The 25,640-nt window shown below is 54.6% G+C and overlaps 1 protein-coding gene across 1 annotated transcript in view; it reads left to right on the top strand.

The window, feature by feature from the left end:
- Window positions 1-25,640, top strand: part of IGF2R (insulin like growth factor 2 receptor) — a 95,845-nt gene that overhangs the window by 51,550 nt on the left and 18,655 nt on the right. Inside the window, exons 12-36 of the mRNA XM_044242810.1 lie at window positions 61-201; window positions 1,395-1,535; window positions 2,641-2,778; window positions 3,390-3,537; window positions 4,056-4,233; window positions 4,869-4,984; window positions 5,442-5,610; window positions 6,650-6,829; window positions 9,071-9,172; window positions 10,291-10,392; window positions 12,092-12,287; window positions 13,092-13,262; window positions 13,783-13,926; window positions 14,006-14,181; window positions 14,439-14,526; window positions 15,010-15,225; window positions 16,097-16,227; window positions 16,481-16,578; window positions 18,569-18,705; window positions 19,521-19,711; window positions 21,287-21,413; window positions 22,121-22,240; window positions 22,533-22,789; window positions 23,104-23,322; window positions 25,298-25,447. Of these exons, the coding sequence (XP_044098745.1) occupies window positions 61-201; window positions 1,395-1,535; window positions 2,641-2,778; window positions 3,390-3,537; window positions 4,056-4,233; window positions 4,869-4,984; window positions 5,442-5,610; window positions 6,650-6,829; window positions 9,071-9,172; window positions 10,291-10,392; window positions 12,092-12,287; window positions 13,092-13,262; window positions 13,783-13,926; window positions 14,006-14,181; window positions 14,439-14,526; window positions 15,010-15,225; window positions 16,097-16,227; window positions 16,481-16,578; window positions 18,569-18,705; window positions 19,521-19,711; window positions 21,287-21,413; window positions 22,121-22,240; window positions 22,533-22,789; window positions 23,104-23,322; window positions 25,298-25,447 (3,836 nt within the window). The remainder of the gene's footprint in view (window positions 1-60; window positions 202-1,394; window positions 1,536-2,640; window positions 2,779-3,389; window positions 3,538-4,055; window positions 4,234-4,868; window positions 4,985-5,441; window positions 5,611-6,649; window positions 6,830-9,070; window positions 9,173-10,290; window positions 10,393-12,091; window positions 12,288-13,091; window positions 13,263-13,782; window positions 13,927-14,005; window positions 14,182-14,438; window positions 14,527-15,009; window positions 15,226-16,096; window positions 16,228-16,480; window positions 16,579-18,568; window positions 18,706-19,520; window positions 19,712-21,286; window positions 21,414-22,120; window positions 22,241-22,532; window positions 22,790-23,103; window positions 23,323-25,297; window positions 25,448-25,640) is intronic.

Here is a 25,640-nt window from a genome sequence, read left to right as displayed (position 1 = left end):
TCACAGAGAAATAATCATTGCCTCTGGCTAAAAGAATTTTTTTTTCTTTTAAAATTACAGAAGTGGAACAGAATTGGGAAGCTGTGGATGGCAGCGAGGGGGAAACAGAAAAGAAGCACTTCTTCGTTAATATCTGCCACAGAGTGCTGCAGGAAGGCCAGGCCAGAGGCTGCCCTGAAGATGCGGCCGCGTGCTCTGTCGGTGAGTTGTGGTCAGATTGGGCCCACGGTGCTGGTTTTCCCAAAGGCACACAGAACTCGGCTGCATCCGGTTTGGAGCAAGTTGGAGAATCCTCCTGTGGTTTCTGCCGTCTCCTCTCTCTGGGTTCCGTGTATCCGGGACGGGGAGGAAAGTGACATGTAGGTAACTGCTCAGTGTGCTCTAGAAACTAAGTGCTCCGCTGCCAGGGAGTGGCCAGAGCCGTCTGAGGTGAGCTGCCCCTGTAACTGGGGACAGAAGGAGCCAGGCTGGGAGTTACTTGGTCATCTTTTCCGTTTGTAACTTGGAGAATAACATTGCCAGTACTTGTGTGAAACTGATTTTGAGTTTTTAACAGCTTTAGTGCCCGTGACTGTTAAGTTACAGCTTTGGACGAGTGGCATCTCATCGTATTCTCCATAGAAGAGTACTTGTGCCCCTTGGGTTCCTCCTGCTGTAATTCTGTTGGTCCCGTGGTTTTCCTGCAGAGGCTTTGATGCAGACGTTTTGCACGAGAGTTGTCTGCCACTTAAGACTCACCTGGAAAATGAGAGGCGGGGGAAGTAATCAGAATCTGTTACAAACATTAGATAAAGAGTTGTGAACCCAGGTTGGGTTTTGGGAATTACCCTGGTATTCCAAATTGCTGATGTGTCTCCCGAAGCTGGTCGGGGCGCGCCCATGCCTCTGTGTAAGCTGGACTGGGGACGGAGTTTCAGGGCTTCATAGTAAAAGTCAACTGACTCAAGAATGAAGTAGTCACCCGCCTGGCTTGCTGGACAGGTTCAGTTAGTTTCTGCTCTGGTCCCGGGACAAACTCTAGCCTCTTGGCTGTGCTTTCAAAAGACCTGTGTTTTCAGGGGAGCAAGGCCCTGGAAGTCGGGGAAGGGTGTTACTTTCTGGGATGGTGTGACATGCGTGCTTGCTGTCTGTCTCTCGTGCCCACGGAGCAAGATGTTATTTATTGTTACTGCTCTGTCCCAGTGGGCCTAGAGGTGGCCTTGGTGTCCTCAGTGTGGCTGCCACGGCCTGGCCAAACCTGTCCCTCGAGAAAAACCCACTGACCACGGCGCCAGACTGGGAGGGCTGGGAAGAGGTCACAGCACCCTGCTGGGTCCTGGCTGACGCGTTTGTACCTCTTTTTTTTTACATCGTCATCATTTATAATTATGTGTTCTGTTTTCCCTTTTTTCCAGATAAGGATGGATTTAAAAGTCTAGGCAAGTTCGTTTCTTCTCCCACGAAAGAGAAAGGGAACCTTCAGCTCTCCTATACCGATGGTAGCGACTGTGGCCACAAGAAGATAACAACTAACATAACACTCATCTGTAAGCCAGGTGAGCCCTTTTGAGAAAGGGGAGAGGCGACATGTTGGTGGCTTCTGTCCCGGGTGAGGCTGCACCCTTCATTTCTGTTTCTCACGGGCCGCTGCCGAGAGGCGGAGGTAGAAAGGGTTCGTACCACACATTTCCAGTTCTAGGACCTACAGAGGCGGTCTGTGGACTTGAGCCCCCAGCCCCCACCCAAGACCAGTCCAGAAATGGAGAAACCATATGGTGTCGAGAGCGTCATGTTGCAATTTTCCAAATGAGTTATGGGTCTCAGCGCGGCTTCCTCTTCCTCGGGACTGATCCCGCGCGGCTGTGCGGCTGCTTTACTTCCTCCAAAGGGGGAAGATCGTAAGCGCTTGAAAAATGTTGTCCGTGATCTCACCCTTTAGAGACAATGCTCTTCTTCACTTATCTATATTTACAGGTTTACATTGTTTAACAGGGTCAAAATCCGTGTATGTGCGGGATTTTTTTTTTTTTAATGTTCCTCAAAACATGGCATTTCGTGAATACTCTTCTGTGTTTTGCAGTCATAGTTATAATTTTTAGGGACTTCCTCGTTGATAATGGTTTAGTCTTACTATTTTTAACCATTTTCCCTATTGTTGGATTAATAGCGTGTTTCCAGGGCTGGCGATTGTGCTATTGCAGGTCCCCTGTCCGGCTCCTGTTGAAATATTTCCTTTGGATAAGTGCCCAGCTGTGGGAGATGGTCAAGGGCTAGGACTATTTTTTTTTGTTTTTAGTGTTTTTTGAGTTGTGGGTAATATATATGTAAAACAACATTTACGGTTTTTAAGAAACCGTAGTAAAATGCACATAACATGAAATTCAGCATGTGGCCTTCCTCGGGTGTCCGGTTCAGTGGCACGAAGCACGTTCCCGGCGTTGTGCTGCCATCGCCACCGTCTGCCTCCGGAACTTTCTCGTCTTCCCGCTCTGTCCTCACTGAACACGAGCTCCCCACCCCCGTCCCTGGCAACTGCCCTTCTTTCTTGCCTCCACAGGTTTGACTGCTCTAGGAACCTCATGTCAGCGGAATCCCAGTGTTTGTGGGACTATTTTTAGTTGAGGAACCGATTAGTGATCCATTTGTCTTCCTCCCTGACAGGTGATCTGGAAAGTGCCCCAGTGCTGAGAAGCTCCGAGGACGACGGCTGCTTCTACGAGCTCGAGTGGCATACGGCCGCCGCCTGCGTGCTGTCCAAGGCGCAGGGCGAGAACTGCACGGTCTTTGACTCGCAGGCAGGTGTGTGCGCGCACAGCGCCTTGCTGGGGTGCCCTCTCCGATGCCTTAGGTTTTTTTTTTCTTTTCTTAAATGTTTCCTGTGAGAGTTTAAGAACTACCCCACCTGAGAACTAGACTGCTACTGTTTCACCAGAGTCCCGGTGTCTGTGGAGATAATGAGGAAGCTGCTGCGTCTTAGATGCATGGTAGAGGGCCGTGTGCGCGGAGTACAGAATGTGAGGACCACAAGGAGATGAATGGTGTTTGGACAGGCTCTTTGCATAAGTTAATGGCCTAGTAACCTGCCTTTGACTTTTCAAGAAGGTCACTGCGTTGTGGTCATCTAGCTTCACACGGACTGGTCGGTTGTTGATCGGCAGTTTTGGGTCTTCAGTCCGATTTTAGGTTAACGCAGTAAAGTGGGCATTGGTGGTGGCAAACCCGTCTCCAGGGGAGATGTCCGCCGGCTCAGTTCCTGCGGCCTGAGGGGAGAGCATCTCTTTGGCCCTTTTGCGGTCCCTGCCAGCGGCCGGTTCCTGGGAAGACGGTCTTTGAAGCTGTGAGCCTGGGGCCACCCTTCTCGACTGTGTCTGACTGACCGTACATATGGCGTCATTTTCACTCTTCCTTAGGGTTTTCTTTTGATCTGTCACCTCTCACAAAGAAAAATGGTGCATATAGAGTCGACACAGACAAGTATGAGTTCTACATAAATGTTTGCGGTGCGGTGTCCCTGAGTTCCTGTCCGCCGGGCTCCGGAGCCTGTCAAGTAGCAAAAATGCAAGTAACTTCCTTTTTAGTTATGGACCTTCCTTAGATATCTCATACTGACACATGTTTTATTCAGGAGTAGGTGTGTTCTCCACAGACATCATTGCTTCTCAGGGAGCGTGCAACTCTAAGAAGCCCTGGCCTCAAAAGCAGAGGATGCCAGGCGCTCCATTTCCCGGAAAGGGAGCAGGCCACACACACACTCGGAGTTTATAATACCTTACTTCAGCAAAGCTTGCATGGCTCAGTTGTTAGATACGCACATGTTTCTCTGTTCGGTGTGGTAATAGCTCAGTGGGGGTGGTTGTACCTTAATCCAGCTATGCTGAGTGTGGCCTTGGGTCCTGGTGTGGGGTGAGGCTGCCCTTTGGCCCCACCACAGACCCCAGTGATCTGTAGCCCTGGGTCACGGACATTACCCCCGCGCCCCCCACCCCTGCACTGCGGTGGCCTTGCTCCGGGTCACAGCATGACAGCCCTTCTGGCCCTGTTGTCCTTCCTAAGAGATGCTTGTTTGCTTGTTTTAGTGGTAATAAGGCTTGGAACTTGGGACTGAGCAATGCTAAACTGTCCTATTACGATGGCATGATCCAGTTGAACTACAAAGATGGCACGCCCTATAATAATGAAAAGCACACACCAAGAGCCACACTGATCACCTTCCTCTGTGACCGAGAGGCCGGAGTCGGTGTACCTGAGTATCAGGTAGGAGCTGTGCGGCGTGAGCGTGCATGGGCTTCCGTCACCCAGGCGAGCCGAGAGGGAGAGGACCCTGGTCTCGTAAAAGCAGGGGGCAAGACAACAGTGGGTGGAACAGGGCTGGTGACTTCTCTGGAGTGAAATGAGGTTCTAACCACAGGTGAGGCATGAGCTGTGGTCTTTTCTGGGGAGAATCCATCAAAGTGTCTGGCTCCCTGAGATACAGGACCCTGTCATGGGCCCTTTATTACGAAGCAGAGCTATTATTTGTCTGGTTTCTTGGCCAATCAACATCTCCTATGATTTTAATTAATCTTTTTAGAGTTGCCAGGATACGTAGGCACCATTCATCCAAGCTGGTTATTCTTCGGGCCGTGCACCTCGGTGGTTACCCACGACCCTGTTGACTTTGTGTACGAAACTTGCATCAGAAATCATGCTGATGCTACTCAGCTGAGTCTTAATCTATCACTGGGATGTCGTCATTTGTAATAAGACAGGTGTAGACGGGCAAAGTAGACTTTCTTTCCTGTGGTTCTTACTTACGGAAAGTGCCAGCCGTTTCTTAAATGCTGACTTTGTGTTAACGTTCTGCTTTTTCTTTGCCATATGTCCCGTTTCTCTCCTTATCACGTGATCAGGAGGAAGATAACTCTACCTACAACTTCCGGTGGTACACCAGTTACGCCTGCCCAGTGGAGCCCCTGGAGTGCGTGGTGACCGACCCCTCCACAATGGAGCAGTACGATCTCTCCAGGTGAGGCCAGGGCTATCCCACCCATGGCCTTGGCCCTGGCCTGGGTCCAGGTTGGCTTAGGCTTGGCTGGTGAGCTCGTACCTGGGTGGATAATGGGGAGTCAAGTAAGTTCTGGGATGCAGGACCAAGATGGGGAGTTTTAAGCAGAAGGAATTCTAACAACGCTCTGGTTGCCTTTGTGACGTTCACTGCTCTTCATCATAGCAAAATCTGTCTTCAGCTGCATCATTTACAACACGGACTATCAGTACAGAGGTGTAGGGGAGGGGGCCAGTGCAGGGTCTGCTGCGTGCAAGGTCAGTGAAGGTCAAGCTAGTCGTGTGAGTCACGGTGAGCTGCATCCCGTGGTTTGACGGGAAGGGCAGTTTCGTCCTGTCTGTCCGTAACTTCTTAGAAACGAATTGTCGGACTGGCATCTGTTCGCGTCACAAGCATGCATTTTGCCTTCACATTTTAGTCTCGCGAAATCTGAGGGCGGTCGTGGAGGAAACTGGTACGCCATGGACAACGCGGGCGAGCACAGCTCGTGGAGGAAATACTACATAAACGTGTGTCGCCCTCTGAACCCGGTGCCGGGCTGCGATCGGTACGCGTCGGTGTGCCAGATGAGGTACAAGAATGAGCAGGTGGGTCTCGCCCTCCCTGCAGAGCACGTGACTCGGCAGGTGGAGGCGGGTATTTTAGAGTGGACCCGGCTGCTGGGACAAAACCCCCTGAGCAGGAGGAGCGCCCCCCACACGTGATCGCGCTCAAGTCATCGTTCAGATTTAGAACTTCACGAAATGCCTTGGAGCTGGCGGCCTCCGATCACGGCACAGGGTGGAGGACGCTCCGATGCCTGGTCCTGATGGAGCTCACGAGTGTCCTTCAGTCCGTAGCCTTCTGTGAAGAATGGTTTTGGGCTCCAGAGGCTCTTGCTTCCGCTCACGCAGGGGAGCGTGGCTCTGGACCGTAGCTGTGGCTGTGGGGGGCTGTGCGTGCTCCCTTGCTTGGGGCGCCTCCTCCCCGATCCAGTGCGGTGACCGCCACAGCTCTGGGCCCTTTGCCTGTGTTCTTCGTGCTCAGGGAATTTTAAAATAAAGATGTATGTGTGCTGCTTTGAAAATAGGGCGTGGTACGTCGGGAACGTACTTTTCCTGGCGCCTGTCATGTGGCAGCTTGGAGCGCGCCCTGGTGGGTAGGAGTGACGTTCCCCGCTGGGTGTGTGCGCGGGCACACCTGTGTGTGCGCTCTCTGTGCAGCCGTGGCCTCAGAGTACAGTCAGTCCTCGCTGGCCACGGTTCTGTGTGTGTGAAGCACTGCCTGCAAAGCTCTTCCTTCTTGAGGCCTGTCCGATCGATGACCGTGGAAGGGGACGTGAGGGGCTGTGTGGGGTCTAGGGGCAGGGCTTGAGGCCTACCTTAGATGCCTGTTGAGATGGCCTCAGACCCATCACACACCACATTTATTTTCATAAAATAAAATAGAATGTGCTAGCAGGAGTTCTTAGGATTTAAGATCTCATCTCTGTGGGATGGTGTCTGTATAGGTATGTGTTTCCCCGGGCGTGACGGGGCAACTTCACAAGTCATACATGCTGTGAATAACAAGAATCAAATGTAGCAGTCAGGAAGAAGCCTTGTTTCCTCTGCGGAGGGAAAACCTAATAGATCCGTTTGTTTGCAGGGCTCCTTTTCTGAGGTAGCATCCATCAGTAACTTGGGGGTCGCAAAGGGAGGCCCTACGGTGGAGGACAGCGGCAGCCTCCTCATAGAGTATGTGAACGGCTCGGCGTGCACCACCAGCGATGGGAGGCTGACCACCTATACCACCAGGATCCATCTCGTCTGTTCCAGGGGCAGCCTGGTAAGGCGCGCATGGCCCGTGACCTTGCTTCCTTCAGGGTCTTCTGTGGCAGAGGGCCAGTCGATGTGTGTCTTCTGGAGGTGAAGGGGTCTGGCGTGGTGGTTCCTCTCAGGGTTTTGTGTGGACGCTCTCCTGTCCCTTAGTTCTTGTCAGCTGGTGATGGGGGATCCTGACAGCAGAACAGGTCTTAGGGACATTCACACACAAGGAAGCTGGGGTCAGTGCCGCTCAGGGCTACAGATGAGCAGTGAGGGTTATGTGTGTAGTCTGTGGGCAAATCAAGGAAAAAATGAAGGCCAGGAAATAGAGAAAGTTACAGAGATTGCTTCTGGCCCTGAGTTCCTCAGCCAGGGAGGAACAGAAGAAAAAATTCCACAAATAAATCTGCTCTGGAGGTCGTTGAATGGTCCCAATCGTTTTCCTCAAAAAAAAAAAAAAAAAAAAAAGTCAGTGAAATGTATATATAACATAAAATGTACCATTTAAGCCTTTTTTAGGTGTTCAATTCAGTGGCATAAAATACCTTCATGGTGTTAGTTCCCATCCCTGGCTCTCATGCTCAGAACCTGGCTGTCACAAACCCAGTTGCTTTTTAACCTGGAGTTTCACATTTATATCTGGGTCATGTATTTTTTGAATAATTGCCAGACTCTTAGATGAATGCAGAGTGGAGATAGCGGAATTCACATTAATTATTAAATAAGTTATTTAAAAGGGTCAGGTACACGTGCCGAGTCCTCTGGCTTCATCGAAGGAAGAGCACAGGGTATCCGGTGCCGGCGGCCCCGTGGACTTTGTCTCCCACATTCCAGGTGCCCTGCAGATCCTGAGGTCTCTGTGTCATTTGCAAACACACGATTTTTTCCAGGAGATGATTTCTTTAGAGGTCAAGAAGGGGTCTCTGATAAGGGGATGAAGTTCTTAGCTGGGTGAGTGTGGGCCGGTGTTGTGCAAGAGACGCGTTCCGTGAGCGAACAGTAAACACGAGCCGTGATTAGCCTGGGGTTGGCTTGGCCGCTTTCTTCCTCAGTCTCAGGAAGGGTTCCCAGCTGCCCAGCCCAGTCCTTGCCATCTCCGGCCCTGTCTGTGACCCCTCCTTGGAGCCTCGCCTGCCTCCCTCTTCCCACTGTGGTTGCCGTGGACATACTGGACTGTTTCAGGCGGTTTTCTGGGGTCCTCAGTTTTCCAGCCTTCCTGTGACACCTTATGTGGACTGTGTTGTGTTTTCAGAGTGGCCTCCCATAGTCACTGTATCTGCGAGGGCCTGTGTGGGGCTGGCCATGCCCCGTGCAGCCAGAGACCGTGAGCAGGGGTCACGTCTCCAGGGTTCCGCAAGCCACGGGACTTTGAGAACTTTCACAGCTAACGCAGTTCCTTTTCACAAACGCACCGTGGGGCAGTAGGGACTGATGTGCTTCTGTTTTACTGGGACGGGTGTCGAGGCCAAGAGGGTGGGGGACTTCCAGGTCCGAGGGTGCTCGGTGGGCGAGGTGTGGGCTCCCCATCAGGCGGCCGCCATTTCCTTCTGCGAGCTTGGGCAGGTGTCCTGACTCCCTGGGCCCCTGTGTTCTCGTTTGTGTACACATGGTGGGTGATGACAGAACCGGGTTCCCGGGGTCATGGGGAGGCTCTGTTGAGAAATGCTAACAGAACTCCCGGTGGCGTGATAAACTGTCGGCGTGAGCTGCTGTTGCTGCAGAATGTGGTCCCGCACATGTTTGGGGAACTTCTCTCTCAAACACACCCAGAAAAGTGCACAGAGTGTCCGTGACATGGACAGCCCGGAGCGCTCACTGAGCCGGAGCAGCTGCACGGAGCACGGGCGCCCCTTCCAGTCACTTCTCGGCCCCTGCACTGGCCTCTGACCCCCCAGGTCACTTCTCCCCAGTTTTCGGCTTACGTAGGTGAACTCCGTGCCTGGCTTCTCACGTTGCGTGTTCTTAGTGTAGAGCGTTTCTCAGAAGCACAGGCTGAAACGCAAGACTTGGACCTTGGTTGTGCCGTTTACTGCCCCATGACCTCAGGTGAATTTCGTGACATCCAAGCCTGAGGGGTACCATCTTTTTAGTAGGAACAGTGAGGACATTCCGTCATAACTAGCCAGTGCACACAGGCGGCTGGCCGATCACGGACACACCGTGAAACGTTCAGTAGGGTCTGGCCGGTTTCATGTACGAGGCTGTCTTGGCGAGATTGAGCTCGTCCTGTTGTGCTGACTGTCCCCTGGGTTTACTCTTTCAGAATCCTCACCCCATATTTTCCCTCAGTTGGGAGTGTGTGGTCAGCTTCCTGTGGAACACAGAGGCCGCCTGTCCTATCCAAATAACGACGGACACAGACCAGGTACGGGTGCGGTCGTGGGGTGTCTCGGTGAGCCGGCTCTGAACCTTCCCACCCGGGTGTCCCGGCTCTGCACTCGCCCCTTCCCTCGTGCTTCCAGATCTGTTGGTGGCGCCCCCGTTTCCTGCGTGTTGACAGCAGGCCTCTGGGAGTCCTGTTCGTGGCGCTCCCCCAGCCTGGCTCGCAGATGCTGGGCTAAGAACCAGACCCTCAGCCTTACTCCCCGCTGACTGCAGACTTCTGCCCTTTGCTCCACTCCCTTGTCCCATTAGTGTTGCGGTGGCGTCCCCGCCCCGGGGGGCTCTGAGGGTTCGCCACCGCCGCTGCGGAGAAGTGAGTGGTGAGCACGTCGCTTTAAGATCTCCCACACACCAGTGCCCCGTCGTCTACGGGGCCTGGCCCGTCTGTTTCGGTGTGATGCTCGAGGTTCTAAAACTCCGACCCCAGCCCCGTTACTGCCATTTCTTCTGTGTGTCTGTCGCCCTCCTGGCGTATCCTGCTCTTGGCCGTGGCCTCAGGTGAGCCGAGCGGGGCCTGGCAGCGGGCTGCGCGTGATGTGCGCCCTGACTCCGAAGGGAGACTCGCGGTTCCCACAGCCCTGGCTGTTTTCTCCGCGGTGGGACTTCTTTCTCTCCCTCCACCTTTAAAATCTCCGCTTTAGCAACAGAACCCAGGCTCACCTGAACGGCCATTCCAGCCAGGGTAGTGGGCTGGTGGAGCCTGCGGAGGGCGGGGAGGGCAGGGTGCCGCGCTCTGTCCTGGGCCATGCGTACCGCGGCTGGGGCTGCTGCTCCTTTCCCCGCGTCTGGTGGGCTGCGCAGAAACAGACGGGGGAGGGGAAGGCCTACAACCTTCCTTCGAAGAGAAGGGACGTGAGGTACCTTGTCGTGCCTCCCATCACCATTGCCTTTAAGTGAGTAAGTGAGGTGGAAAACAGAACACTTAAACCAACTTTACGTTTTTTTTTACTTGTTTTTTGTTCTTAATCAATCATGCCCGCTGTCTGCTGGGGGTTTGAGGTCAGTGAGAAGCATGTGTTCTGTGAGGTCCGTGCGCGCAGGCTTTGGAGGTACGCTGTGTCATCTGAGTTCCCGTGTCTCTTTCCCCCATTGCTCCTGCAGGCCTGTTCCATAAGGGACCCGAACAGTGGCTTTGTGTTCGACCTTAACCCGCTGAACACTTCCCAAGGATACGTGGTCCCGGGAATCGGGAAGACTTTTGTGGTAAGAGTTATGTGATGAATTTCCAGTTTGCTTTGAAACAAGGTAGTATGCACTGAAGTCACCCGCAGCTGCGGTGGCTGGTGGCCGGTGTCTTTAGGAATGGCACAGCGATGGCAGTTCTCACCCAGGAAGAGACGAAAAATCCAAATTCAGGGGGAAAGGGAGGAAAAACTCAGTCCCATCCTGCCGTAGTGCTGATGTGAGGGTGCCATTTCCCAAAAATAAATTGTTCCTGATCTGTTGCTGTGTGTCTGGAGCCGTGGTTTTGGACCAGCAGCGTCAGAGTCACCTGGAATTTGTTAGAAATACAGATTTTTGTGCAGTGGGTCCGTCAGTTTGTTTTAACCATCCGCCGGGTGATTCCGATGCCCCTGGAGTCTGAGAACCACCAGTCAAGGGGAAGTGGTAGTTACCTGATCCTGAAAAGAGAGATGACCCAGGTGGCCATGTTCTAGAATGTTCTCACAGCACTTGTTTCATTGATAGGCCTGGCGGAATGAGAGAATAACCTTTGAAAACACGAAGTTGGGATAAGAACGTTTTTGTAGATTTGATACCGAGGTGCGGGTACACCTCACACAGGAGAGCATACAGCTTGTTTCGCTGCCTGGCAGAGCACTGAACAGCGTTTGCCCCTCAGCAGCTCTTCGGCAGGTCCTCTGCCTACCCCCAACTCCCAGATTGTTCAGGCAGTTTGGTTTATAGTAGGCGAGAGTGTATGTGCCCACACGTGAGACTGAGAGGCAGGCAGGCAGACGAGAACGTTGTTGACCTCCGTAGAGGACATGCTGGAAGGTGCTCTGCCTCATAAAGAATGTGCTAGAGGCAGCCAGCCAGGCTCTGCGTGTGGCTGCCGGCAGGGGCGTCAGGAGGTGGCAGGTGTGTTGAGGGTCCTGGGTGACATCATGGCCTGTTGTCATCCACTTAGGGCAACACGGCCTTCCAGCCGACTCCCTGGCTTTGTGCCCTCGTCCCCTGGGCCTGCTGGGCTCCGCTGCCCCCAGGTCCCCCTGGGGCCCTCCCTTGCTGCTGAAGCTGCTGAGGGAGGCATCTCCCCGGGGCCTGCGCCCTCAGTCGGAGGGGCCGCAGGTACAGGCAGCCAGAAGCCAGTGCCCACGGCTCAGCAGGGCAGGCCTGGGCTTCTCTCAGCCATGATGCTCATTCACAGACGAGACCTTGAAAGAAGGGAAGGGAACCCGCCCCAGCATTTTGTCCCCGAGGTCTCCTGCGCACAGCCCACCCGGTGGCTGAGCCCTTAACTGGCCATTTCTGGAGTAGAGGGCTTCAGTTTTTAAGAAAAGTGCTTTCAGCGTGTGACCTCGATGGCGGGCATGCCGTCCGCGAGCGCTTAGTGGAAGCAGAGGAGCTGCCCTGTGTCTTCCTGCTACAGAGCGTGTCCTGCCTTGCTGACAACGCGCTGTCCGCATTCTGTCCCCTGCGGCGAGCCTCTTGCCTTCACGGACGTGGCACTGTGTCAGGAAGCGCGCTGCGCGTTCCTCTGAAGCAGCTCACGGGCGTTGTCATTGGGCTTCAGATGTTGCCTTTCGTGCGAACTTCAGGGCTGAACGGCCTGAGCGTGTGCTTGGTGACTCGAACGCTGTCTGGGTCACGGGGCAGCGTTTGAGTTGCTGGGGCTCTTGTTGGTGGCGAGTTACGTGGCCCGAGTTAACGTGCGTGGTTCTCGCTGTCTGGTCCCCAGTTTAACGTGTGTGGTGCGATGCCCGTGTGCGGGACCATCGATGGAAAACCAGCCTCTGGCTGCGAGGCAGAGATTGAGACAGAGGATCTCAAGAATCTGAAGCCAGAAAGGCCGGTTGGATTCGAGAAAAGCCTGCAGCTGTCCACGGAGGGCTTTATAACCCTGACCTACAAAGGGCCGCTTTCCCCTGCCACAGGTGAGCTCTGGACCATTTGTGGTGCAGCTCTTGGGTGTCCCGGGTTCTTCGTGACTGGGAACCTTCTGGGCATGTACCGAGAGCCATCTGCTGTCCTGTCCCCCACCTCCCGCTTCTAGGCCGTGGCCCCACACTCCCGAATCGTCCTGTGTGCTCTGCCCGGCCCCGGCGTGCGGCCCTGTCACGAGTGGGGCTGTGCTGTTGGCTCTCCCTCCTCCTGCCCCGGCCCCAGCCTCCCCACAGTCAGCCCCTCAGCTGGTTCTTGGACGTAAAGCTCTGTGATCTCTGGTTTGCTACTAAACCTCTTTGCTTCACGTCCCCCCTGGACCGAATGGGGATGATGGCATTACCTGCCGCCCCGTGGACTGCTGCGGGTCCGTCCGTGGCTTGCTGCCACCCCTGGCTGCAGGAGCCCTTCAGTGGCCCCCGCCCACAACCTCCCCAGTACTCTGTGTTCGGAAACATGTCTTTCGTTCACTCCTGTGTACTAGGAACTCAGTATTGTCCGGGAATCAATGACATTAGCTCATGTTTGGGTTGATGAGCGGATGCTGCGGTTCCCTGTTTTCTGGAATATCAGGACAGAGGACGTTATGTTCACCCCATGAGCCCGTGGTTGTGTGGATCACTATTGCAGTGGGAGTGGCTACTCAGCAGTTCGTGTCAGGCCTCGGGAAGCAGACCAGCATGGCGGTGTCGTCATTTTAAAGGGGGGCCGTGAGGTTTGTTCCCAGTGGCCGCTGCTGCTCTGGGATGAATTGTGATGACTGCTGTTTCTTAAAGTCTGGCCTCTTCGTTCCCCAGGGACCGCTGATACCTTTATCATCCGCTTCGTTTGCAACGATGATGTTTACCCAGGAAACCCCACATTCCTGCATCAGGACATTGACTCTGGCCGGGGGATCCGAAACACTTTCTTTGAGTTTGAGACTGCACTGGCCTGCGTCCCTTCTCCTGTGGATTGCCAGGTCACAGGTAAGACTGGGAGGACCCGGCTTAGGAAGGCCGGTCAAGGGCATGCGTGTGTGTGTGAGTCTGTCTACACGCACGTGTAAGCGTGTGGTAGTGTCTGGCTTGTTTGTGTTCTGTGCCTCTTTGATCCTTACGCTTGAGATGTTTCTCTTGAAGAGAATCTGGACTAAGGGTTTTAACCTATATTTTGGGATCAGAAGCTGCTTAAGAACAGAAGAAAACTCAGGGGAAAGAAATATTATCAGATCTGATTTGAGGACCTAAAAGAAAGGCTGTGAAGCTGTGTAAGGCGCACCCCGGATGCCGAACAGTGTCCCGAGGAGGCCTCAGGCTCTGTACCTCCTGTCAGTGGTCCCCCTTGCGAAGGGCAGCTTAGAGGGGCAGAGTGAGTGTACGTGTCTGGAGGAAGACTCTGGGCTTCCGGTGGCTCGCCCGAGTCCTTAGCAACCGGCCTCAGTTTCGTGCATGAGGGGTCTGCAGTCAGCGAGAAAGCAGGGCTAGCCTGTGTTTCCGTGTATTTCAGACGATGCTGGGAATGAGTATGACCTGAGTGGCTTAAGCAGAGTCAGGAAGCCCTGGACTGCTGTGGACACCTCAGCTGATGGAAGAAAGAGAACTTTCTATTTGAGTGTTTGCAACCCCCTCCCTTATATTCCTGGATGCCACGGTGAGTTGAGAGCATTTGGCTTCAGTTCCGCCTCCCTTCCTCCCGCCCCTGGCCCCAGTCGAGCTCCCGGCTCTTGCAGGCAGCGCAGTGGGGTCCTGCCTGGTGTCAGAAGACAACAGCTGGAACCTGGGCGTGGTGCAGATCAGCCCCCAGGCTGCGGCGAATGGGTCCCTGAGTATCGTCTACGTCAACGGCGACAAGTGCGGGAACCAGCGCTTCTCCACGAGGATCACGCTCGAGTGCGCTCAGACCTCGGTGCGTGAGCGGATGAACGCGAGCGCCTGCCCGTTGGTGCCTCCCTTCTCTCCGTCTTCTCTCTGCGTCCAGAGCTGCCCCTGCTTTCCTGGGCTTTAGGCCTTCAGTAGCATTTGGCTAGATTCTTCTCCACGTCCTGCATGTATTTAACAAGTGCTCTGTGTTTTGCCTCGTGGAGATTGAAAGTTGGGAGGCTAATTGCGGCTATCTTTCTGACTTTAAAACATAAAAACGTAAGTTGTCGGTTTCTGTTATAGGGATCCCCAACATTTCAGCTTCTGGATGATTGTGAGTATGTGTTTGTCTGGAGAACGGTGGAAGCCTGTCCCGTCATCAGAGTGGAAGGTAAGACCTGGGGCCCAGCCCCCCGATAGTTGTAAACGGCTGAAGTAGCAGAGACTCCAGACAGCATCCTAGGTGCAAAGCCCCGTCGTGTTGGCCACGTGCATGGTCCTGAGATGCTACGTAGCGGAGGGATCGTTTCCTACCCGTGGGTTTTGACTCTGGTGCTTGGCTGGCTTTGCCTGTGAAATCCTCCTCTCCTGCCTGGAGTGATGGAGGGTTATTGCCTTCCTGCATTTAGGAATCTTAACTTGGCGTTTTGATTGGTTAAGTGGATCTTTACCCTGTGACCTTGACTTTTCTGGAAGGCTGTCTGATAGGTAGTTTATACTGTGTGTTCAAGCACGATGAGAAAACGTGGAAATGGCATTTAATGCTTATTTTAAGACAGTAATCACCTGATTAAACATTGGAAGACGTTTTTTGCTCGACAGTGTGAGTGTCGGTGGGATCACCGTTGCCCTTCATTTGTGTGTGTTCTTGAAGGAGACAACTGTGAGGTGAAGGACCCGAGGCACGGCAACCTGTACGACCTGAAGCCGCTGGCTGTCAACGACACCGTCGTGACCGCGGGCGAGTACACCTATTACTTCCGCGTCTGTGGCACGCTGTCCTCAAAGGTCTGCTCCACTAGTGACAAGTCCAAGGTGATCTCTTCGTGTCAGGAGAAGCGGGGACCCGAGGGATTTCAGAAAGTGGCAGGTACTGTGTGGTTTCTTCTGCTCTTGTGCAAGAGAGGACTTACGTATTAAGGTGTTACGCTGAAGGGGGGCCTCTTTCTAGAGTCCGAAGAAAGCTGTGTTCATGGTGCTTCTGATGTCATTTGATTTTCTTAAGCAGAATCTGTACTGGCAGATGTTGTTAGAGCATCTTATCTATTTGTTCTTAGTAATTCCAGTTGTTGCTGCTTTATTTTAACTCGGGGCAGGCTGAAGTAGCCAGTGGTGGGTATTCTGAGGTAGTACTTTCTAGAGTTGAGTCAGAGGGGAGGCATCTAGGACGGGGTTTGGCTCGGAACTTACAGCGCAGGCTGTTGTTCACAGTGCTGTCTCAGCAGCTGGGCCAGTGAAGCTGTGTTTAAGGACATTTAAAGATTGTATCGTAGAAAGAGCGAGAGCGCTCGTGAGCGCAAGGTGGGGGGAGGGGCAGAGGCTGAGGGAGAGGAGCTCAGGCAGACGCCTCCTTGAGCACGGGTTCGATCCGCGGCCCTGAGATCACGACCTGAGCCGAAACCAGGACTCGGACGCTTAACTGAGCCACCCGGGTGCCCCTACGTTTAAGACCTTTGAAAAAGAAGTAGCTGATGGGACACGTGTGTGGGGGAACTCGTAGGGGCCACTTCTCAGGTGATGAGGCTGGGGCGTGGCTGCCGCTCGGCGTTCCCACCGTGAGGCTCGAACGTGGTAACCTGGGGCCGGAGGAGGCCTGCGCTGCAGCGCGGCCGGGAGCAGGTCCCAGCACCCAGGGCCGGGCGTGCCCGCTCTTCTAGCCCGTGGCTCAGGGGATGGGACGGGTCTGCTGGGGCAGGCATGGTGGCGCCAGCCCTTGTTTCGGTCCGGTTCTCTCGGAGCAGGTCTCCTCACTCGGAAGGTGACGTACGAGAACGGCTTGTTGAAGATGAACTACACCGGGGGGGACACGTGCCATAAGGTGTACCAGCGCTCCACCACCATCTTCTTCCACTGTGACCGGAGCACCCAGAGGGTGAGTGGGCTCCCAGCTGCGGGGCGGCCGCCCGGCGGGGGGCGGCTTCCCCACGCTCCCGGCCCTCCGTCCGCTCTGGAGTTTCGGACTCCCCCGGGCAGCTGCGTTTAGACGCCTCAGTTACAGAAGGGGCGTCGGAACCCCGGTCAGCTCGCGTGGCCCTTCGTGACCACCTTTCCCGTGTTCGCTCCCGACATCCCAAGTGTGAGGAGGGAGCCGGAGCGCCCCCTCTGACGCGTCTGTCCCCTTCCAGCCCGTGTTTCTCAGGGAGACTTCAGACTGCTCCTACCTGTTCGAGTGGCGGACGCAGTACGCCTGTGCGCCTTTTGACGTGACCGAGTGCTCCTTCAAGTGAGTGGACGCTCTGTTGACTCCTCCTCACGTCGGAGGAACTTGGCCAGCTTCGGGGTTCGGGGCACGGGCGGTTAGCTTAGGTGGTTTCTCTAAGCCTTCGTCCCTTCCTAGTCAGATGAGCACTGGGACCAGGTGAACTTCCAAATCCTTCACAGCTTCGGGTCAGGGATTATTTTGGGTTAAGATGCACGCCGGGAGGTGATTGCAGTTGGGACGGAAAACCTCGCGGGATTCCCAGGAGTAAGTGCAGCGGGGTGACCAGGACATCACCTGGCCTCCCCTCCACCGTCGCACGCTGCTTGTGTCTGAGGGCACAGCAGCGAAGAAGGCGTGGAGAGGATGAGGGGCTGGGTGATGTGGGAGGTGCGGCCCCCAGACGTAGGTTTTCGGGGGCGGTCGTGGCCCTTTTGGTCTCGGTCACCTGTGGTTCCTGGAATTGGGTTGGTTTGGGTGCCCTTGAGGTAAGAGAGTGGGCTTTACGGTTATGACTCCCAACAGGAGTGTCCTTGGAACTGCACAAAATAGGCACGTTGTGTCCCATCCCTGGAGGTTTTGTCTGTGGTTCCGAGCGGTCAAGGGACATGCTGCCTCCTCTGTGTGAAGACCTGAAAGGGATCTCAGGGGTGTCGCATTCAGTCCTGGGGAAAAGTAGAGTCATATCCATGTTTTTCTTCCTTCCTGTTCTGGTTGGTTGCGTTCTCTCCTTTTATTTAGGTGAAGTAGTTATTTGAGTTTCAGTAATGTATGGTAAAGCGTACATTCAGGAATCTGCATCTAGTGATGTTGAATCGTCATTTGTTTTGAAATGTTTCTTTTTCCAACAAAATGCCTCGTGAGCGTTTCCTTGTGAAACAAATTCATTTCTCATTTCTAGCAGGTGTGAACTACCTCTGAGTAGATAGCCCTGTTGGCTTAGCCATTTTTGCTGCCCTTTGAGGCTGTCTTTTGTTTTCTGAGGTTTGTGTTCAAGGTCTTTTTTTATATTTTTGTACGTAAAGCTTTTCCTATCATGTTTTTTATGCTCCATTTTTAAAAGAATTAATGAAGTAAAAAATGGAGTAATCAGTTAGAACGGAAGCTTACACTTGCACATTGTAATAAATTCATGGAAGTGTAAACATGTATACAGTGAGGTCACCTGGTTGGTAAGTTTTCTCTGACCACACCATCCCCCGCACCCACCCAGCCCCAGACTTCTTTCCTCTTCAGCTTTAATTGCCCTCTGACATACTCTATACTTGAAAAAATTTGTATCCTGTTTCTCCTGGTAATTTCTATGAATTTCATAAGTTGGGTGATTTGTATCCTTTTGGGTCGATATAACACCCTCCGCTTAGCCCATATTTTTTGAACCAGTGGATGCTTTCCGGTCTCCTCTTCCTGCTGGGACCTCGTGGGGTGGCATCTGTGATTGCGCCTCTGCTCCAGCTGGACCTGGAGCCCTCGGGGACAGACGCTTGTCTTGCTCCCTGTTAACACTGCGCCTGCTGTGGGGTTGGCTCTGAGCCACGGTTGTGTGTGGGGTGTGTAGAGTAGTGAACTTCAGCCCGAGTAGACAGTCCGCACCAGTGCACATGCCCTCCCACGGCCGCGGTTGCCTTGGGGCTGGATGGCAGGCGGCTGCCGCTGAGAGTGCTCCAAGCTGGGCGTGCTCCGTGGGGCGCGCTGTCTGCCCTGAGCACGGGGAGTGCTCCGTGGGGTGCGCTGTCTGCCCTGAGCACGGGGCGTGCTTCCTTTGCAGGCTTTGTCTTTGCCCTTCTTTGGATTAATACACGACTTTGCTGACCCGAGTCATGAGGTTTCCTGAGCTCAGGTTCACTCTGACGGGAGGTGGTGGGCGAGGTCCAGTCTGAAGTTCTGTTCCTGGGCGGGACCTGAGGCCCAGGATGTCAGGCCCAGCTTGCACCTCAAATGTTGAGCCTTTCCAGTGCTCGGTGTCCACCTGGAGTACCCGGTGAGCCTAACTGCAGTGTTCTCTTCCCTCCAGAGATGGGGCTGGCAACACCTTCGACCTCTCGTCCCTAGCAAGGTACAGTGACAACTGGGAAGCCGTCACAAGGACAGGAGCCACCGAGCACTACCTCATCAACGTTTGCAAGTCTCTGTCTCCCCAGGCTGGCTCCGGTGAGAGAGGAATCCCGGTGGGCAGATGGCTTGTGGTCAGACTGGGGGCAGATGGAGCAAGAACAGGGTTCTGTGAAGGCGCTTTGGCCACGAGGTGGCAGGAAGAAGTAATTATTTAAGGGTCTCAGAACTGATCACTGGGATGGTCTAGCAGAAGTCCTTGTTGGGAAAAAGAAAAAAAAAGTCCTTGTTGAAGGCTCTGCTGGGAACATAGTAATGCTGTTTGAGCAGGAGTTGGAGGGGGTGGTGGGAATCATGGTGGCAGGTGACTCTTAGCAGGGCAGCAGGAGACACAGGCAGTGAAAGCGATTGCGCGTGCACCTGTGTTTCCTGAGAGTGTTGTGGGCGGGTGAGCCTGTTCACTTGAGGTCGTGGCCCGCTTCCCCTCCCTTTCTGTGCCAGGCAGATCAGTGACAGCTTGGTTCCTAATCCATGAGGTGGGACTGGTTTTTTATGCAGGGCAGATAGCACAGAGTTTTAGGGACTGGGAAATCAGAGTTCTCAGGAACTCTTAAAGATGGTCCTTGAATGTGGGCCATTTAAAATGTCCAGTTGGCTTATCTAGGTATTTTAGCTTCAACACAGTGGGGGATTCAGAAATAAGTCAGGCTGTGGGATCTTAGATTCTCCCCACTACCCCACTGCTCCCTTCCATCTGAAGTAAAACAGCATTTAACTGAGAAGTCCTGTGGTATCTTTGTCATCTCACGTGGAAGAAACAACAGATACCAAGTGATCACGCGCCTGACGTTACTTACCAGATAAATCGCAGGCTGGAAAATCAGCCAAGGTAACGACCGTGTCTCTTCTCACAGAGCCGTGCCCTCCGGAAGCGGCCGCGTGTCTCCTGAGCGGCTCCAAGCCCGTGAACCTCGGCAGGGTGAGCGAGGGGCCACAGTGGAGAGATGGTGCCACGGTCCTGAAATACGTCGATGGTGACCTGTGTCCAGACCAGATTCGGAAGAAGTCAACCACCATCCGCTTCACCTGTAGCGAGAGTCAAGTGGTAAGTGACCCAGTTTCCCGAGCCCCCAGTGCGGCAGCTCTGGGCCCGTACGGATCCTAGGGCCCCTGAGATGGCCTGGCTTCCCCTGGGGTGTGAGTGGTGGGTGCAGTGCTTGGGACGCCCTGTTGGACAGCGGGTGACGGCCGTGTCGCCTCAGCCCTGTGGCTCGTGGGCACCTACCTCTCTTTGCTGACTCCTGGGGTGTCTGACTTGGAGTTCTAGTCTCAGAATTAGTGGATTCTCCTTGAAGTTTGGTCCCCGGAAGGTCCCCCCAAGGCTGTAGAGCAAACTGCTATTTGACAGTGCCCTTTGCCTTTACGGATGCCGCTTGGCAGAAGCCGAAGGTGAGACAGACCAGGTTCAGGGCTGCTCTGTACTCCCTAGCTTGCTTACTTAGCTATGCTGAGCTGTTCACACGTGAGTAACATGAGCTGTTCCCGTCTCGCCAAATCGTTGTGAGTTTAGGGAGAAGACGGAGGGCCTGGGCATCACTGCTGGTGCACGGTTGGGGTGCGGTAAATGGGGGCTCATTTCCGTGGTCCATGCCTCTCTCAGGGGTTGCTGTGTGTGAAGTTAAGCAGGTGTGGGACTGAATTAGTGGTTTCTCGAGACTGTTATTCCCCACAGGAATATCTCCACGTGTGAGATGAAGGTGAAGCCCCATGTGCTACTCAAAATTAGGGTCGTAGCTAATTTTTGGAATAAGGTCAAGCCGGACCAGTCCTTCAGTGTTCTAGGATGGAGGGCCCGCTGGCTCTGGCGGTGTTTGGCCAGTGGTGGCAGGAGGAGCTCTGGGGTCTGCCCCCTGACAGCAGCAGCAGCTGGGGCATCCCCCTCGGGAAGCTGAACAGTCCTCCAGCCACTGGGGACTGGACTTCTGGGCCCCGATAGACCTTCTCAGCTCCGTAACTGGCAGAGGCTCGTGGCAGAGGAAGAAGGAGCTGATGGACATGTGGGAGGAGACGTGAGGGGGTGTGTGAGGGCTCTGCCGGGGGGGCGCCCAGGAGGCTGGGCTGCAGGGCGGGCTGCGGCCTCGTGGCTAAGCTGCTGCAGGTTTATCTGGAAAGGAGTGTACTCTCTGCATCGGTCTTAGCAGCTCTGTCGTGCACAGGAGGCTTGGGGAAGTACAGAGGGGCCTTTGCCAGAGCAAGCGGAGGATGAGAGAGGAAAGGACGAGTTCTCTGGCGGGGGCTCTTGGTTTAGTCGGTAGTAACGGGTTCGATTTCCTTTGCATTTAGTGTTATCCGCTATATGCTCCCTCCTGACTCACCAGAGCCTTCGCGCCTGCTTCCTCGCCCTGTCCCCTGCCTGCCTTTCCCCAGCTGTAGCTGTAGGAGAATCTCCGTGTCCCCCCAAGTGGATTTCTGGCTCTGAGTCTGTCTCACCTTGCGTGTGTGAAGGCCCCAGCACAGTTCCGGGAAGATCTTGACCCTTTGCTTTTCTCAGCCTGCCCTCGGTCCACAAAGACCCTGACCAAAATTCAACGTGGTGCTGCAGCGAAGCTCTTAACGTGACGTAAGCTGACGTGTCGTAGAAATTGGGTCACGTTGGCAGTGCTCTGTCCTTCGCTTGTAGAACTCCAGGCCCATGTTCATCAGCGCGGTGGAAGACTGCGAGTACACGTTCTCCTGGCCCACACCGGCGGCCTGTCCTGTGAGGAGCAACGTGCACGACAACTGCCAAGTCACCAACCCCGCCACAGGTGAGGGGCACTGCCAGTCACCAGCCCCCACAGTGAGGGGCACTATTAGTCACCCCCCCCCACAGTGAGCAACACTGCCAGTCACCCACCCCAATAGTGAGGGACATGTTGGTCACCAGTGCCTGATAGCGAGTCATCAGTGCCCAGACTGAGGGACCTAACATGAAGCTGGGGAGCAGGGCACCCTTGGGCAGCAGCATTCTGGGCGCGTGTGTGCATGTTGGCTGCTTGTCTTGGCTCTACCCAGTTGTGTTTACTTGGACTTCTTCGTTGGGAAGCAGCTGAGGCTTGCGGAGTTGCCTCACTCGGAGTCAGTGTCTGTGTTAACCTTCCAGTGGTCGTGTGGGGGCAGCTGGGAGACTGCGACTGCGTGGCTGTGCTGGGGACCCAGCAGGCTGCAGCTGGCATCCCTTGGCCACGGGAGGGATGCCGTCAGGCCCTCCTGAATCCCACAATCCTAGTGGCTGCTGTGGCCCAGCCCCAAGGACACTCGGAGGCGCTGTCGCCTGAGGAGAGATGAGCTGTCCCATAAACTTGGAGACCGCAGCCTCATGGTATAGACTGGCGGGCCAGGAGCCTCTTTAGGGCCCAGTCAGTGGACGAGGCAAGTGGGGGACTCCCAGCAGGAAGTCACAAGTCCCGAGAACCAGCGTGGTCCACGTGTGAGCATGCTGGCGTCACCGTGCGTCCCCCTGCCTCCCTCGCAGGACATCTGTTTGACCTGAGCTCTTTAAGTGGCAGAGCGGGACACACGGCCGCTTACAGTGAGAAGGGGCTCGTGTTCATCAGCGTCTGTGACGACAATGAAAACTGCTCCCCTGGTGTGGGTAAGTGCTGCGGCTTCCTGCCTGTCGCCTGGCTCTCCCATCCCCAGGGCTGTCCCCAGCCCCCACGTTCCTGTGGCAAAAGAGAGGAGTAGATCTGAAGACCCATCACCTTCCCTGCTGTACCACGCCGCGCACGCGGGGGCGGCACGGGACCACGCGATGGAGTAGTAGATGCAGGACACTTGCCAGCACCACGCTGGGCGCTCAGACTGGCGAGTGTTAGCTCTGGGTTTGCAGAGAGCTGGTTATCAGAGTCCGTGACTCTGTTTCCCCTCCCTCCATGTTCGCGCAGGGGCCTGCTTCGGGCAGACGAGGATCAGTGTGGGCAAGGCGAACAAGAGGCTGACCTACGTGGATCAGGTCCTACAGCTGGTGTATGAGGGCGGGTCCCCCTGTCCCTCCAAGTCCGGTCTGACCTACAAGAGCGTGATCAGCTTCGTGTGCAGGCCCGAGGTGGGGCCCACCAACAGGCCCATGCTCATCTCTCTCGACAAGCAGACGTGCACGCTCTTCTTTTCCTGGCACACGCCTCTGGCCTGCGAGCAGGTGGTGAGTCTGGGGCCCGTGTGACCTCTGAGAAGTGCCTTCCTGACGCCTGGGTACCCACAGCCCACGTGGGCCCTGCTCCCCCCACGGCTTTCCTACAGCTCACTGTCCCCCGCCGCGCCCCTCCGGAGGGCAGGCCACACGGCCCAGCCGCCCGCCGTGGTCCCGGCAAGGAGTAGGTGTGCCTGCCCACGCGTGGGGGAATGTTGCTCTGTTTCTTGTGCTGCTTTTGTGCTACTGTTAAATTCCTGGGGTGACTTCGAGGTGGGGAGGAGAGTGTTCTTGTGAGCGCCAGTGAGGTCCTCCCTGTCTGACAGACGGAGTGCTCTGTGAGGAACGGGAGCTCCATTATCGACCTGTCCCCGCTCATCCACCGCACGGGGGGCTACGAGGCATATGACGAGAGTGAGGATGAAACCTCCGACACCGGCCCCGACTTCTACATCAACATCTGCCAGCCGCTGAACCCGATGCACGGGGTGCCTTGTCCCGCCGGCGCGGCTGTGTGCAAGGTTCCCGTCGACGGTCCCCCCATAGTAAGTATGGGAAACGCGAGGCGGAAACGAGTTTGGCAGGATTTTCAACAATTGTCATGTTGTGTTTCTTGTTTTCAGTGGAGGGTTGCTTAAGCAGAAAGGAGGGTGCAGGGGTCTGGGACTGTTGGGGAAGATGAACGTAGGGATTTGTGCCGCGAGCCGTCAGCTGACGATGGCAGCCCGAGGGTCCCCTCGCAGTGGAAGGAACCGTGAACACGTGGGAGTAGCTCGGCTTCCGGTGTCGTGTTAGGATTCTCAAGGTTGATCCTGATCAGGAAACGTTTCTGTAAAGTGGCAAGAAAGACCACCGATAACTTGATTTCTTTCTTTGAAATGTATGTCTTGGGTACGGAAAGGTTGCCCATCCCGAGCACATTGGTAAATGGGTCCTCCTAGGGTGTGAGCAGATCTGCTGAGTGCCGGAGGCTCTGCCTTGAAAGCTGGGGGCTCCTAGCACTTTGTACTACAGCTTTGGCTCTTTGAAACTTGTCTTCATGAGTCGTTTTCATGTTTTATCACATCCCTGCTGTGCGTTATTATTTGAGCTGCATCTCAAAAGGGTCTGTTTTTTTCTTTTTAAGATTTTATTTATTTATTTGACACAGAGAGAGATCACAAGTAGTCAGAGAGGCAGACAGAGAGGAGGGGGGAAGCAGGCTCCCCGCTGAGTAGAGAACCTGATGCGAGGCTCGATCCCAGGACCCTGGGATCATGACCTGAGCCGAAGGCAGAGGCTTAACCCACTGAGCCACCCAGGTGTCCCAAAGGATCTATCTGTAGGCTTTACACAGTCCTGTCATAAAATCTGGAAATGCCCTTTTTTTTTCTTTAAAAATTTTATTAGAAAGTGTGTGCGTGTGTGTGTGTGTGTGTGTGTATACGGGAGTGGGGGGAGGGACAGTGGGAGAGGGAGAAGCAGGCTGCCTGCTGAGCACAGAGTCCGACTTGGGGCCCAGTCCGGGGAACCGAACCCGGGATCTTGACCTGAGCCAAAGGCAGACACATAATTGACTGAGCCGACTAGGCGTCCCCGGAGATGTCCTTTTAAAGATGGGCATTATCTGCAGCGTCAGCGCGGAGAGATGTTGGGAGTGGGTGGGGAAATTGATGGTGATAGGAGTCTCACAGAGTCCTACCTCCATGAGGAGCCCAGGGCCTGGGTGTACCCACATCTTTGTAGGAAGCATTTCAGTGCTGTCCTCTCTGACCACACGGGTTGGGACCTGGATGTGAGTCTTTTCTGAGAGGTAGGATCTGCTCTATTTTCCTGCCTGCCTGTCCTTTTTCATATCTTAGAAATGATAGCCAGTTCCCTGCTTGGAGCCGGCATCATGTCATTGTGGCCTGAACACGCCCCACGGTGATGGACGAGAGCCCCACGGCTCACTCTCCCACTCATCACCGACACACACACCACTTCTGGCCATTCCTCTTTCCTTCATTCTTGGGTTTATTTGCTCAGAAATATTTACTGAGCAGCCGGAAGATGCTGTGCTGAGCAGTAAAATGTCATGGGAAGCAAGACTTTGCCCTCCCAAGGAGGTACCGAGGGGCAGTGCCAAGGAAACTGAGGAATCCCGGGGCAGTGCTGGGCATGAGGACGTGAGCCGGCGTGGGGGCAGATCCGTGGGCCCCTGTGGCGCACCATCGGGTAATAAGAGACCACGCAGCATTCTTGAGACCCCTGGAGAGAGAAGATCCTCCTGCCTGGTGTCTTCGAAAACTGACCATGGTTGAAAATAGAATCCTGTTGCTAGAAATTGTGATCGAAACTGATGACCACTGACGAACTGAACTTTCTGAGTAGTGGCTTTATTGTCAAGACTTGTCAAGTCAGTTGCTGTTAACCTAGTTTGTTCAGATGCTGCTCGTTTTCCAAACACGTGAGGTTCTCTGTTTGCAGTTCCGCATTAGCCTGTGCTCGCCGTGCCAAGGAGCAATTTCCTGAAATGCTGTCTCCTTTTTCTTTGTTTAGGATATTGGCCGAGTCACGGGACCCCCAATACTCAACCCCATAGCTAATGAAGTTTACTTGAATTTTGAAAGTAGTACTCCTTGCTTGGCGGACAAGCATTTCAACTACACCTCACTGATCGCATTCCACTGTAGGAGAGGCGTGAGCATGGTAAGTGTGCGCCGCTCACAGTCCGGGGGCCGAGACCTGGGTTAGCGAGCCACAGCTGCAGGCCCAGAAAGCTTCAGAATTAAGGATGCCCGTATCGAACACGGAGGCAGTCGCGTGGTACGTCAGCGGGGTGCGGAGTAATTTAAAACCATTAATTTTTTTAAAAAGATTTTATGTGAGAGAGACCATGAGA

Source organism: Neovison vison, chromosome 1 (genome assembly GCF_020171115.1).
Source record: "Neovison vison isolate M4711 chromosome 1, ASM_NN_V1, whole genome shotgun sequence".
Classification (NCBI taxonomy): domain Eukaryota; kingdom Metazoa; phylum Chordata; class Mammalia; order Carnivora; family Mustelidae; genus Neogale; species Neogale vison.
Note: the sequence above shows the minus strand (reverse complement) of the source record. Positions and strands in the feature narration are given on the sequence as shown.